The sequence below is a fragment of the Podarcis gaigeae genome, assembly GCF_964106915.1.
Source record: "Podarcis gaigeae genome assembly, chromosome: 3".
In the NCBI taxonomy this organism is placed as follows: Eukaryota; Metazoa; Chordata; class Lepidosauria; order Squamata; family Lacertidae; genus Podarcis; species Podarcis gaigeae.
In genome coordinates, this window is record NC_139680.1 from 55486628 (window position 1) to 55501670 (window position 15043).

The window sequence follows — 15043 nt, forward strand, 5'->3', positions numbered from 1 at the left end:
CTGCTAGCAGTGTTTTCAGAGGAGACATGGAACTGAGGCAAGAACAGATTGTGAAAAATCTCCTTGACCCTTTGGTTAGAAGCCGAAAGTTATGAGAGTGGGGAAAAGCAGGAGTTCAAGCAAGTCTGGCTTAGTGAGAGGCCAGGGTCCCATGTGGCAGTCCACTTCTGGTGAACGCAGATCAGTGTTCAAAGAACCAGAGGCAGGTGATTAAGGCAAAGGTGGACCTGTGCTTGGGATCCAGGGCGAGGTGAGAGAAGTCTGTTCAGCAGCTTCTTCCAAGAGTTATTTCCTTAGACTGGAGATATGGGGAGGGGAGAATGTAGAGACCAGAATCTATCAGGAGATCTCTGGGTGGTTTGCAGCAGGTGACTAAGGGTTTGACTCCCAGTTGCTTTAACAGTAGAAACCACCTCCACCTTCCCTTCAAGTTAGGCTGCAGAAACGAAGAAAGCTTGGAGAGGAACCAAGAATGTATGTTTGCATGGTAGAATACCATGCCCAGTTATGGTGCTGGAAGCATATTCATGGGCTATGATGCCTGGTAGCACACGGGCAGGTTGTGCAAGCTTTTGAGCACCAGAACAGAGAGCTGCACTGAGGAAGACTTTTTGTGAATATAAGGCTAATAATATCTTGGCCAAGAACCAAGCAGGGGTCTTAGAGTTAAACTCCACATACTAATTGAACAAATCAGTTCCTTGTTTGCTGTGCGTCTGAATTTCCCACTATGCAATAGAATGGTAAAGTTAGCATAGACATGAACTGTCTCCTCCGTCTCCATTTTTTCCACCGAGCTTTGGTTTTCCTAGTTCTTTCTGCATTTTGTATTTTAACTATACATGAAAAATAAATGAGGACTGTCTCCCAAACGGATCCAAGGATAGCTACTGGTGCAACAAAAGACGCTCAAGAATATGCTAATTTATGAAAATAAATGAGGTTGCTTTGCTGACAGGCTGTTAGGCAATACTTGATTTAAGGAAGTTATAGAAGTTGAGTTTTAGAAGCAGATAATTTGACAGCCTTAGCAATTAGTGTATTTTATTCATTCATTCATTCTCCATTTTCAGAAGAGAAGCAAAACCAGTTTTTTGCCAGAATGGTAAGGTTGCCGCTACGTCTTTGGCTGTTTTGATACCGCTGTTTGCTATAGACCCAGTGCCTTTCCATTTCCCCCTTTTTTTTAGGTGGGGCAAATGGTCCAAAAAGGGGACACATTCTTATGTTCTTGGCCAAAAGGGTGTAGATTTGTCTGTAACTTATTTTTCTCAGCAGATGTCCTTCAAGATGCTTGCTGCACAACTCCAGTCCGTATATCAAAGCAGCAGTGTTGTATTACTGAAGGATTTACTGATTATGCAGATCTCCCTTCCCACTTTTCCTTCCTCCTGTTATTAAAGGAAATAAAATGCCATGTAATGAAAACCAACCCATCTAAGCACAGCTGCATATTAGTAATATGAGAAATCAGTTTGGAGCACTATGCAATGGACCTGACAGAAAAGGTGTTAAAAGGTCACAGGTATCTAGGTGGAAAAAGCAAGAGCTTAATATCCAAACAATAAGCAGTTACTGTACCATTTGTTACCACAGATTGAGTTGGGTTGGTTATGCTTCATACTAGCAAGCCACGGTTTAGCTAGTCCTGAAATGGCATCGTGGTTTGTTTCTTCCCAAGAAGCCTTCGTCTTCTGTTTGTGGTTTGTTTGGAAGAAATGAACTTTGAGCCTAGGCTGTGTGCCAAACTTTTGCTTGTTTCCTTCCCTGAGTGGCCCAGTCAGGAACAGGTGCAAGCCACGCACTCATGCACATCAAGCTATTGTTGAAAAGGAAGTATAATGTTGTGTGCAAATTGGGTCATTTTTGTTTTATCAGTAAGCCTTGCAGCCAGCATTTTCTGGAAAGGAACGTACAAATAGGCTGGCAGGAAACCTGTAGGTGTAATTAAGAGGGCTCTTATCTGCATTGTAGAAAGTGAAGTTATAGGGAAGGAAAACAACACTGACAAGTTAATTTGAAAGAAATATAGCGACAATGCATGTGTAGCGCTGGAGGTGCAATTCACTGCAAGTGCTAGGACATGATCTGAAGGGATAGCCAAGGATGAAATAAAGGTTGAGAATGGAGGTGAAAAGCAACACTATCAATTTAGCAGGAATTGGGCAGGACTGCACTGGCCCTTTGCATCCAATCATACGGCCCTACTAAATGCCTGACACAAACCTTGCACCAGCTGTAAACCCCTTTTAGATGTAAGCAGCTGCCTGGATCTGCCTTGTCTCTTGCGCACTGCACTGCTATAGTTTTCACTGGCTCCCCAGAATTATCCAGATGCCAGTATATATGTGTGCATGTGTTCTAGCTATCTGGAGATTTTAAAACTTCAATTACCAGGTTCTGGATAGACAACAGAGTCAGAATGAGCTTTCTTTGAGGATGAGTTGCATTTCAAATCCAATTTTATGCTGAGTCGCCCTTGTGCTAGTCAGATTTCTGTTCGTAATTTCATTTAATTCATTAATGCAGGAAAACATTATGGAGATGATGCTTGGAGATTTATATTAGAAGAGTACATAAAGTGTTAACATTATAGCTACCATGCATTAAAAAAAGGAAAAAAAATGACATTTAGTAGAGAGCTATGGACAGTGGCAACAGAAGCCAATAAGGGAGTGAGGTCTACTCAGGGAAGGGCCCCATGAAGGCATCTCGCCCAAAGACCCTCCAGAGCCTGGAGGTCACACTGACTTCAACCAGCCTGTTATAAGATTTTTATTCCAGAGCCTATGTGTGTGCTGCAGTGCCGATTAGTGAAATGGCTGCCTTGAAGCACTTCTCTGTTTCTTTTTCCACTAAGTAGAGAGAATTCTGCTAGCATTCTGCTGAGGAACCTCAGACCAGGGCCCAAATGTGTGTGCCCCAGGAAAAGACCTTTTTAATGTTGCACCAGCTAACTAGAGTGCACAGCTCTTTTCTTAGAAACTACTAGGGAGGGTAAGTGGGCCCATTTGTGTTTTAGTTATGTATTTTGTGATTACAGTTATATCTCACCTTTGCTCCAAGGAGCAAAAGGTGATGGACATGGTTTTCCTTCTCCCCATTATATCCTCACAACAACCCTGTGAAGGGAGGTAAGGTTGGGAGACAGTGGCTAGCCCAGTGTTTCTCAGACTTATAATCCAACAACAGCTGGAGATCCAACTCCCAACATCTCTGGCCACTGGTCCCGCTAGCTAGGGAAGATGGGAGTTGTAATCCAATAACAGCTGGAGACCTGAGTCTGAAAAACACTGGCCCAGCCTAAGGTGACCCAGTGAGCTTCATAACTGAGTGGGAATTAGAATCCCAGTCTCCCAGGTCTCATGGAATCATGGCAATGTAGAGTTAGAAGAGTCTTGGCTAAATACAGGAATCCCAACTAAAGAATCACTGGCAGATGGCCATTCAGCCTGTGTTCAGATACCTCCAATGAAGGATGGTCCATCACCTTCTGAGGTAGCCTGTTCCAAGCAGCTCTTGCCATCGAAAAATTCTTCATAACATTTATTCTGAATCTCTTTTCTTGCAATTTGGATCCATTGGTTCGGGTCCTACCTGCCACAGCAGCAGGAAACAAGTTTGTTCCATCTTCCTCATGACAGCTCTTCATATCTTTGAAGGGGTTTCCTTTGTCAATCAGCCTTCCCTAACTTGAAGGCTCCCAGTCATTAGAGGGAACCAGACTAGGGACACTTGGCAGTTCAATACTACCCACTATACCAGACTGTCTCTTCTGTTTATAAACAGGAGTAGATAACCTGCAGGTGCCAGTTATTTTTCTATATTTATTATGAGCTATGGGATTTTAAATATATTACATTTATAAAACACTCATATACAGTGGTACCTCGGGTTAGAGACGCTTCAGGGTACAGAAGCTTCAGGTTACAGACTCCGCTAACCCAGAAATAGTACCTTGGGTTAAGAACTTTGCTTCAGGATGAGAACAGAAATTGTGCTCTGGCGGCGCGGCAGCAGTGGAAGGCCCCATTAGCTAAAGTGGTGCTTTAGGTTAAGAACAGTTTCAGGTTAAGAACGGACCTCCGGAATGAATTAAGTACTTAACCTGAGGTACCACTGTAAATTGTTCTTCTGTGATTTGATTTTGAATATATGCAAGAACGACCCTTTAAGCTATGCTGAGAACCCACCCCCAAACAAGAAATCTGAACCGTTGCCTCAATCCAGACCTTAGCACATGTCAGCATTGTCTTATCTTTAAAAGGACAGAATTTACGTCATCTTTGCAGCTGACTGAGAGTGTTTCAAAAGGGACAATCTAAAAACAGCAAGTGGCAATGTGTTTTTCTTCTCCTTTCAGCACCCTGTGTGGAGTGGAGGCAATTGAGCTTTATAACAATTCCCAAGGAACTGTTTCCTTTCCTGGGTGAACTATTAAGTGTGTATTTGTATCCATCTCTCCCAGCAGCACTCTGCACTTGCGTGTATGAGCCTTGCATTCAGAGGGGAATAATAGCGGAGGGGAGGGAAACAACGGACCACGTATGTCAGAACTTCCTTGTAACAGAGGGAGTGAGATGGGCACATCCATTAAAATATTCCATGGACAAACTCTTCACTCCCATCCACTATGAACCATGTTTGAACCTGAGATAAACTACTGTGATGGTGCTTTGAGAGATCTGTGTTCTTTTTGTTACTTGCTTGAAGTGAATTCTGTGAATCATTTCCCACAATTAAGCGGGCAGTGAGGATAAGCTGCTGACATAGTCCAAATAAAGAATGAGCAATCTCACTCCCTTTCTTGTATCCCTGCAGGAAAATTTGTGCCACATCTGGGCGAACTGTGCTTGCATATTTTTTTTATGCTTTAGTTAATAACCATCTTGGAATGAATCATTAGTGACAGTTGGAGCAAATGCGGTAATATTGACATGTTTATCTTGATCAGGTTTCAGAAGTTTTATTTTACATATTCCCTTGAGGGATAAACACCAGACAGGCAAGCCCTGCTCATTTTTAAGCTCACACTGGGTCTGATACTTGGCAAAAGAGAAATGTCTTTATGACAACTGGAAGCTTCCAGAAAGATGGATAACTCTTTCAGCTGGAAGTGAATTCCTGAGCCATATTTTTATGGCTCAGAACTTGGCAGTGAAAATCCTAGTTTTTGTTTTTTACTTGAAGGCTTGCTCTGATGTGTACCAAAGGTTTACAGTGCCAAAGACAATTAGAAAGCACTTATTTATACAGTGGTACCTCTGGTTAAGAACTTAATTCTGTTCTTAACCTGAAACTGTTCTTAACCTGTGGTACCACTTTAGCTAATGGGGCCTCCTGCTGCCGCCGCACCGCCAGAGCACGATTTCTGTTCTCATCCTGAAGCAAAGTTCTTAACCCAAGGTAATATAATAAAGGGTTAGTGGAGTCTGTAACCTGAAGCGTCTAAAACCCGAGATACCACTGTATGTGAATTAATTGGTTGATGGCTTTAAAACACAATCCTATACATGTCTACTCAGAGCTCAGTAGGGCTTACTCCTAGGTTAAGTGGGTATAAGGTCAGTAACTCAACTGACATGATTTTATAGACCAATTATGCTTAACATAACCCCCCCCCCCATAATAGTATGCAACAAAAACCACTGAATACCTATAGGTCTCATACATTTATCTGAACCAAATAAGATAATAGTAAGAGCCCTGTAGCTGCCTACAGGATTGCAGCCAAAGTCTGTAGTATTTTGTACAAAAACCTGGGAGTAATCCTTGTTGAACACCATGGGACTTGCACCTGAGTCAACATGCATAGGATTGCTCCAGAAGAGTGTGAACTAACCAGAGTTTGAATCAAGTTGCTTTCATGACTCGTGGCTTGTTTTCAGCTAGATGGAGTATTTTGTTGACATAGTTTTGAGTGCATGACCTCCACTGCCCTTACCCAGATGACAAAAAATATCTTTTTATAGCTGTGGAGTTCTTGTTGTGACTAGAGCCAGTCCTGTGAAGTAATAGCCATGTGTGTGAAGGAATTCATACAGCACCACCTGCTGCTCCAACTTCAAATCTAGGCGATTCCATATGCAGCTGAGCCCTGTCTTATGTCCTGGTGTGATCCATGTATCCTAATGTGAGCAAAAGTTTATTCGGTCTGTACGGTTATTTCTCATTTTAAATGAGCTTGAAGCCCCGCTTTTCAACCCGGTGCTTTCCCCCAACTGTACAGCATTATTTCATATCAGGGAATCGATCCTAAAGGGTAGCACTTGTTGTGGACTGGGGTGTTGCAAAGAGGCCCATCAAATGGAAACTCTGGGGAAGGAGAGAGAACACTAATCTGAATTTATCACCTTATCCTTCCTGATTCTAACTCCTCTTATTATGGGTCTTCACATCCAATCTCCCTTAACGGCTGCATTATTCCTGCTTCATAGGGTCAGATCTTCACAACTGCCCTTCTGCACCTGAGCAACCACATCGCTGTTATGGGGAACAGCACTTTGCAAGTTCCCTGCAGCCCCAGGAAAGGCTCTAGAAATAATTGGGGGTGTTCTCCCTTGTAGTTCAGGGGTGTTGAACATCTGTGGCTCATCACTGAACCACTGCCCATGCTGGTTGGGGCTGGTAGGAGCTGAAGAGCTGCAGGTCCATCCGTCCCATCCCCCCCATCCCCCGTTGTAGTTACATGATAGCAGAGCAGTACTTCTTTCTAACTTCAAAAATGTGCTTCCTGGATTGCAGAGAAAATACATGTTTTTAATGCTAATATAGTGGTACCTCGGGTTAAGTACTTAATTCGTTCCGGAGGTCTGTTCTTAACCTGAAACTGTTCTTAACCTGAAGCACCACTTTAGCTAATGGGGCCTCCTGCTGCTGCTGCACCGCTGGAGCACAATTTCTGTTCTCATCCTGAAGCAAAGTTCTTAACCTGAAGCACTATTTTTGGGTTAGCGGAGTCTGTAACCTCAAGCATATGTAACCTTAAGCATATGTAACCCAAGGTACCACTGTATTTAAAAAGCTTTTCATATGGTTGTGCAACCAGATCACATTACTATAAAACCATACTATGAATCCCATTTGTATCTATTTTCTTCAGACGAAAGCCTGCAGCTAGCTCCCAGCCTGTGCTGTACATTTGAAACAAAAGTTTCCATTCTTTCTTCTCCCCCCCCCCCCCACCCCATATCTTTCAGAATTGTTGGGAAGTTTTCTCTCCAACTTAAAGAAAATCCTCCTCTGAGTTAGGACAGTAACACAGAAAGCTGGTCATCTTCTATGTGGCTGATCAAACTACCCGCAAAATACACAAAACGAAATTGCCTGTTGAAAGTTGTGAAAGTCCGTGGATGCTTTTCTTTGTACTAGTCATGAATGTGGAGAGTTTTCTATTATGCCTGCTCAGTACTGGTGGTTGAAGAACAAATGGGAAATGGAGAGAAAGGAAAAAGTGGATTCTGAGGATAGAATTTCAGCATCGGTGTGCTGAACCCCTGACATTTACTAAGGAACAACTGGTTCTGTGCTCCCTTCAGCCAGCTGACATTTGGGTTTTCAAAAGGCGAGCTACCTTCCTCTGTCAAATAGCTGGATTACTTTGTGCTCTGACACTAGACTCTTGAATCTGACAATCTTCTTTCTACTCTGTGTTTTTCAGTCAATGTTGCTATGAGGAAAGAAGTCAGAGATGACTGATGTGGAGCCTGTGGTCACAGATTTTGCAGCCTCTGGACGGGCCGGTCGCCGAAATGCCTTACCAGACATTCTGGGTTCTTCCGCTGGTGCTGGAACATCGGACCTACCACACAAATTAGCTGAGCTCTCAATGTCTGAAGGTAATGCTGACAAAACGATTGAGAACAAGATGTTACCCCTCATTGATGGCCAAGGGTTGTACTATTTCCTAGCTAGTGACTGCCAACTGTACGGGCCAACTGGTACATGCTTGGACTACTGCAATGTGCTCTACATGGGGCCATCCTTGAAGGTGACTCAGAAACTACAACTAATCCAGAATGCAGCAGCTAGACTGGTGACTGGGAGTGGACACCGGAACCATATAACACCAGTCCTAAAGGAGCTACACTGGTTCCCAGTACATTCCCAAGCACAATTCAAAGTGTTGGTGCTGACCTTTAAAGCCCTAAATGGCCTCAGCCCTGTGTATGTAAAGGAGCATGTCCACCACTATCATTCAGCCCAGACACTGAGGTCCAGCTCCAAGTGCCTTCTGGCAGTTTCCTCACTACAAAAAGCAAAGTTACAGGGAACCAGGCAGAGGGCCTCCCATCAGATGTCAAGGAGATAAAGAACTACACAACTTTTAGAAGACATCTGAAGGTGGTCTTGGGAAGGTTTTAATGTTTGATATTTTATTATGCTTTTATATTTGTTGAAAGCTTCCAAGAGTAGCTGGGACAACCCAGCCAGATGGGCAGGGTATAAATAATAAATTTATTTATTTATTTATTTATTTATTTATTTATTTATTTATTTATTTATTTATTTATTTATTTTGGGTGCCAGAGGAACTCAGGAACTTCTGAAATGTATATCTTCACAACAGAAAAACAGCAACAGGCTACCTTCCATCTAGTATGTACCTTCCATGTAGCATGCTTTTTTTCCTGCACAATGAAATTAGCATATCATCTCCATTATCCAAAGCTTTATTGTAGAACCTCCCTGATTCTCTGAATTCCATATGGTCCAATATTAACATAATCCATTTTTAACTGGGAATTCTCTTCACCAAACCTCCTAACCACCAGAATGTTTTGACAAAACTGTTCAGGGTACATCTAACACATTGTTTCTCATATCCACCTCTCTTTAGATGAAGGAGCTGCTGGCGGGGAAACGTCCTCTTCCAACACCACAACGGAAAATCAAGAAACGGAAGGGAAGAGCATGGATTCCTAATATTTGTGAAATGCTTGGTTTGTGGAGATCGCCAACAGATTCCACTCCCAGCTTATGCAAGACTCTGAAATACACAATACTTCAAACAGCTGGCAGACGTGAATAAGGAGCTGTTGAAGGTTTTCAGTGGTGTTACTTAATCCATGAAATAACAAGTTATTTGTGTGCTATAGTCCACAGCCAATATCTGCAGAATGCATGTCAAGGTTTTAGATTTGTTTTCAGTCCTGTTACAAAATCAGTGCCAGCATATCCTCTCGGATACAGTGTAAATAATCAAATGCAACAACCACCCAAATACTTGCTGCTGTTAGGGTGATCTCTTGGGGGCTTTTCAGAGGATAAATCCAAAACATTTCTATTTGTGTTTAACGTGAAACATTCCTAGCCCTGATTGAGAGCCGGAGGCGCACTGTACTAATGTAAAAGATGTAGGGTTCACTGTGCTGCAGCAACGGAGCTTGACCAAGGCTTTAAAAAAGAAAGTAGAAAATGAATCCTGGGAGATGGGAGCTTCAGAGTGGAGCAGGAGAGCTCAAACTCCAGAAATAACAATCCATTTCTAAAAGCTGTAAAATGGTAGGGCACCGATGCAGGAAAGGCAGACTTGCCAGTGTGCTTTTTGTTTTAAGAGGTCCCTAAGAACTCTACTTGCAGCATTTCTGTAGCCGAGCCAAAAGGAGCACTATCTAAAAATGTAAACAAATGAATAACATGGGAGCGGCCTTATACCAGACCAGATTATTTGCCCATCTAACTCAGTTATTGTCTACATAGACTGGTAACAGTGTTTATCAGTGTCTCGGGCAGAGATAGGGAGACAATAAATTGTACAACCCCACATTCACACAATGTTTCAGGAATGGGGAATGTTGGGCAGGCCCCATGGGGACAATCTAATAGGTGCCCATGGCTCTCATGCAAGCACAATTCACACAACAACAGCCATTGGCTGATGGGAGCTGTGTTCCACACAGCCGTCACCATGGCAATGGGCTGCTCTGAGTACCACAGTTTCCTGGCCAGAGAATACAGAGTGTTCAGAACATGGAAGTATCTCTGAATCGTACGAAAGGTCTCTGGGTCCCTTGTAACAATGGCACAAGTATTGTGCTACTATCTGGGAAGGCCCTCCTTTCTCCATATCTAAAGTAACCTTTTCTCTCTTCCCCCAGCCCTATCATTTTTTAATTTCTTCAGAATCCGAGGCTATATTAAGCCGTTTATTTTTTACATAGTAGGCTGTCTAATCTTTGGAGGAAATGGAATGCCACCTGTCTATAACCCCAGGATACCCTTTTGAAGTTTGGACTCTAGAGACGTCCTGGTATACAGAGGAAAATGAAAAACACTCTTTCCTCACTCCTTCAAAATGTCACAAGGCACTGAGATCACTTAGGATTTTAAAATCCTTTTGAGAGCATTCTGCGCTGCCCTTTCTCAAATCTGACTTCTTCAGTGATCTCAACCTTCTGTGTATCCATAAGTTTCTAAAGTGAACTAGTGGCATTTGTAATTGATTTAAACTTTTATTTCATTTCAGCATGAAAAATGAAATTGGTTATCTCTTCATTTGGTCTTTGTCTTTTGTCACTCGTGTCTTCACAAGACCCAGGGACGCAAACTTTTCACTTGAGTTAGGATGTGGGTTTATTGGCTCATAACTGATCCTGTTAAAATCAACATTCAAAGCATTTTCTTTCAATATATATTTTGCCTGTACCAAAGGATTGATTCACGTTTTATAATAAAGGTTGTATTTAAAATATACTGCATATGTTATTTGTACAGCAATTCAAGAGCATACTTGTATCAATTCTTGCACCCATAGCAGTATATTTTTGGATGGAGTACCATCCAACTTTGTTATTTGCTCTGGCATCCAAAGTTGTTGTTGTTGGCATCCATCTGTCTTGGGAGACAATGGAAGAGTGTACCTTTAGGGGTAAAGTCAAACCATTGGAGAGTTACAGCACCTGCTGTGGCTGTAGAGACCAATACGGGAGAGACATGTTTTATTGCAGGTGGGCAGATGAAGGCATCCAGTTCCACTGTTACAGATGTTTCTTCTCTCTGCACTCCTTCCAGCAGTCATTCCTCCTCTAGTCACTGCAGTGGATACACAACCTGACTATCTGTCTCCAGGCACTTCCAAAGATGCCTTGGGTAATGAGTTGTAAAATGTAGTGGGTTGTACAGTTGTGCCAATAATTGCCATCATTACCACATGCCATGCATCAGCATCATACAGAACTATCATGTAATACAGAAATTAGAAACGGGCAGGATGATCCCCATCCTTCCTTGCCAAGAATTGACCCAAGCGGAAGTTTGGTTATCAGCTAGGAAAAAATGTATACATTGGATACCTAGCAATTGCTTGTTGTTATAGGCCTTGCAAGTGACAAGTCAGCAAAGCAGAATTTTCTCACTTGTTAGGAACACAGGAAATGGCCTCAGGATCAGTCAGATCATTGGTTCATCTACTGTAGCTCAGTATTGTTCAGGGAGGCCTGTGGCATCATTTGACTGCACCCAGGCTGGGTTCTGCTAGTCAGTCTCTTCATAAGAAGATTGCGTGCAGCTCCAGCATACCTTGGTCTCTGCTGCAAACAACATTCTGTGACAGGGAAATGGATTTTTCCTCCCCTCTATTTCACACCACAGATGTTGCATTCATCCTCCTATGCTCCACGGCAAGTCTGTAGCAATTTGTACCAAATGTTGTGGCCTGCCTCTGGGCAGGATTCAGCTGAGTTGTGTGCATGGAAAAAGGCCTGCTTGCACAATGAGACTTTCTCCCCCTCTTCCCTCCTGTGTGCCCCCCAAGTCTATTCTGGAGGGTTCAGGGGTAAACCAGAACAAGTTTAGGGGAAACTCAGGGAATAGAGGAGGGGAAAATCTCATTGTGCAAGCGAACCTCATTCCATGTGCACATACTCCACTTGGTACTACACGGTGTTCCACCCAGTGCTGGATTGACGTATAAGCTAAACAAGCTATAGCTTACGACCTCACTCTCTTGGGGGCCCCCAATAAAATTAAAGAAAAAAACTGGATGTACATTTCCAAAATATAAGATAAAAATAAAATAAAACACACAGCAACAGTGTTTTGTGTTGTGTAGGCTCCTATTTGTTACGTACAAATGGCTTTAGATACCTATTAGGTCCATAAATTACCATATAGCATATATTCAACACAAGCAACAGTGACAATTTGTTGTTGACAAAGGACAGCTGGACATATAAAGGGCCCTATTACCTTCAGTAGCTTAGGGCCTCAGCAAACCTAAACCCAGCCCTGGTTCCACCCCACTGAGTCCCACATTTGGTGGAGGGGGGTAATTGAAATGTTCGATAGTGGTAGATACTACAGTATTCTGATAATGCTTTCCTACAGGTAAAGGTAAATGCTTTCCTACAATTCACTCAGAAAGGTCACATTTCCTCATCACATGCAAGTCAATCATGTCCTGGAAGTCAGTGATTCTGCATCTATTTTCTAAAGCCAAATATGATGAACTGGAGTGTACGTATATGTTACCTTAATGTTGCAAAATATGAAAACCATTCTGCAAAGTCTTTTACCCTTTTACTTGTTTCCAAAGTTCTTTACAAGCTGTAAAGTTCCAAGATAAGGTGAAGGGGCCACAAAGAACAGGCAAAGTTGTTATTGCTTGCTGCAAGCAGTAGATGGCACTCTGCACCCATTTGAAGTGAAGCATGCTACCATTTACTGTAATGTCCTGCAGCCTGAGCTGTTCCAGGCCTTCAGCTCAATAAGGCTTGTGTTAGCTGAACTTTAGAGGAACAGAACCTGTCTTGGACATGGATTTTCCTCTCTGCACAGTACTTCCGAACACACAGAAACTCCTATGCAAACTGCATTATTGTTTGGTGATAAAGTCGTAGACTAGCAATGCACTTCACACTATTGAGCTGTGGGGAACACATGCTAAACAGCTAGAATATATTAATACATTTTTATGACACCTCCCACATTGGTCTCAAGGGAGTGTACAAAAGTTTTAAAATAACATAACATTACAAGTGTAATGCAGTTTTAAACACAGCTCACAACAGCAAGAGTAAAGGAAAAGCAATGTACTGAAATTATAACAATGTAACAGCAAAGGCTGGGGGGATACAAGTAATGTTTTTAGAAGACACTTAAACATCAAGGGTTGTCTGAGCTGGGAGAGAAGATGATCTCAAGAAAAAGGGAGTCACCACATAGCATCTCATGCCAGGACACTCTGGGAAGAAGAGGGTATGAGAAAAACTGGATTGAGGGAGCAAAAAGTGTGGGAAGGCAGTGATTTGGAGAAAAACGTCATAAGGGCAGTGGAAAATTGCTGGCGGTACAAGAAGCTTACTATCCACATTAAATGGCAGTATGGATGAGCCAAATAGTAATCTAGCCTTCTGAGTCCTTGGAATTTCACCGGGTCCATGGAATTTCACCGTCAGATAGCTGTGTACACAGGATTTGATCATTTCTAAACAGTTTAGGAGACCTTATCACAGCGGAAAGATTAAGGCAGATTCCTGCAACTATTTGTCTCTTGAGAAATTTCCATTATGGCCCTGGTTCCATCAAAAAGGATGCTTTCAAATGGTGGACGTGCTTAGATAGTAAGGAGATACAGAGCCATGCCCCCTTTTGACCATTCAATGGGTGGGGGAGAAATGAAGCCAACCCCAAAGTTGGCCAGCTAACAGTAAGGTCATAGGAGTGCTGTGAGCTCCTCCTGGGATTGCGTGCTTGCCCCCCAACATTTCCCCGACGAAAATAGGGACGTCCTAAGGAAAAGTGGGACATTCCTGGATCGGATCAGAAACCGTGACAGCTTCTGTAAATCTCCCTATGTCCTTGAAAAATAGGGACACTTGGAGGGTCTGTTGCATGTCTGTGCGGGAGGAGGGGGTTAGTTATTTATTTTTAAATACTTTTACATCACCTTCCATTAAAAATAAATCTAAAGGCAATTCACAATAAAACAGTAAAAATATAGTAAAAGCAACAAATACCACAGCAACAGAATCCCAGTAAATTCAGCATCCTACACCACAGCATCAACTAGCTTAAAATGGATCAAGTAACTCTGGGGCAGCTGTTCCTGCATAGCAAAAGTGTCGCTCCAGTTCTCTTGATTTCCTTTGGATTCCATTGGATTTGTTATCCCTGAATGCCATGTTCGTATGTGCAAGGTATGACAATGGTGGGAAGCATATACCCAGTACTGCCACAGTGGCTATCTACCTAGCAATTTAGGAAGTTGCTTTATCCTGAGTCAGGCCATTAATCCATCCAGCTCAGTATAGTGACTTGTAGTGGCTTTCTAGGATTGCAGACGAGAGACAGTTCTACTGGAAGATGCCGGGGATAAAATCTGGGAGCTTCTGCATGCAAAGGAGATGCTCTGCCACTGAGTTACGACCTTCCCCAAAATTATTGCTACGAACACAGGAAACTGCCTTATGGTCCATCTAACTCAATATTGTCAGCAGTCTTTCAGGGTTTCAGGTGAGGTTCTCACCTAACCCTTCCTTGGAGATACTAAAAGCTGACACCTTTCGAATGCATGTGCTCTGTCTCTGAACTACAGATTTATTGCATGTTTTCTTGGTGACCCATACTTCTGCACGTAAGGGTGGGGGGAGCAGTCTGTGTTACGTCACAGATCTTTGGGCCTGAGTCTATTCAGAGTCAGAAAAAAATATTTTGTGTGCACTGCGTTAAGTGACATCGCTGAAACAATATTTTATACAATATCTCACTTCTTAAATACCCTCCATTTTCCTTGTGGAAACAATGTCGCCTTAGTCAGTGTATATTACCCCACCTATTGATATATTTCATTCCTTTTTGGCATGGGTTGGGGGAGAGGAGGGGTGGGCAGATATGCTAATTCTATCTTTCATACTTTCCTCTTTTTAGGGAACAAGGGGTTAATCCTTGGTTTTCTTTGCAAGACAAATAACAGCCCAGTGTCTTTTTAAAATCTTCACCAGCATATAGAGTTTCAGTGGAAACTAATCTGAATGTCTTATTGTGTGGCTCTCCCTTTTGAGGCCGCCACCTCCCTATGCCAAGTTTTCAAACACAACTTAAA

General features: G+C 42.6%; 1 protein-coding gene across 1 annotated transcript in view; it reads left to right on the top strand.

Moving 5' to 3' along the window:
• The window catches only part of PKIB (cAMP-dependent protein kinase inhibitor beta), a 36593-nt gene extending 25900 nt beyond the window's left edge, over positions 1 to 10693 (top strand). Inside the window, exons 2-3 of the mRNA XM_083731551.1 lie at positions 7661 to 7838; positions 8840 to 10693. Coding sequence (XP_083587677.1) covers positions 7691 to 7838; positions 8840 to 8925 — 234 coding nt within the window. The 5' untranslated portion in view covers positions 7661 to 7690 and the 3' untranslated portion in view covers positions 8926 to 10693. The remainder of the gene's footprint in view (positions 1 to 7660; positions 7839 to 8839) is intronic.
• The last annotated feature ends 4350 nt before the right edge of the window (positions 10694 to 15043 follow it).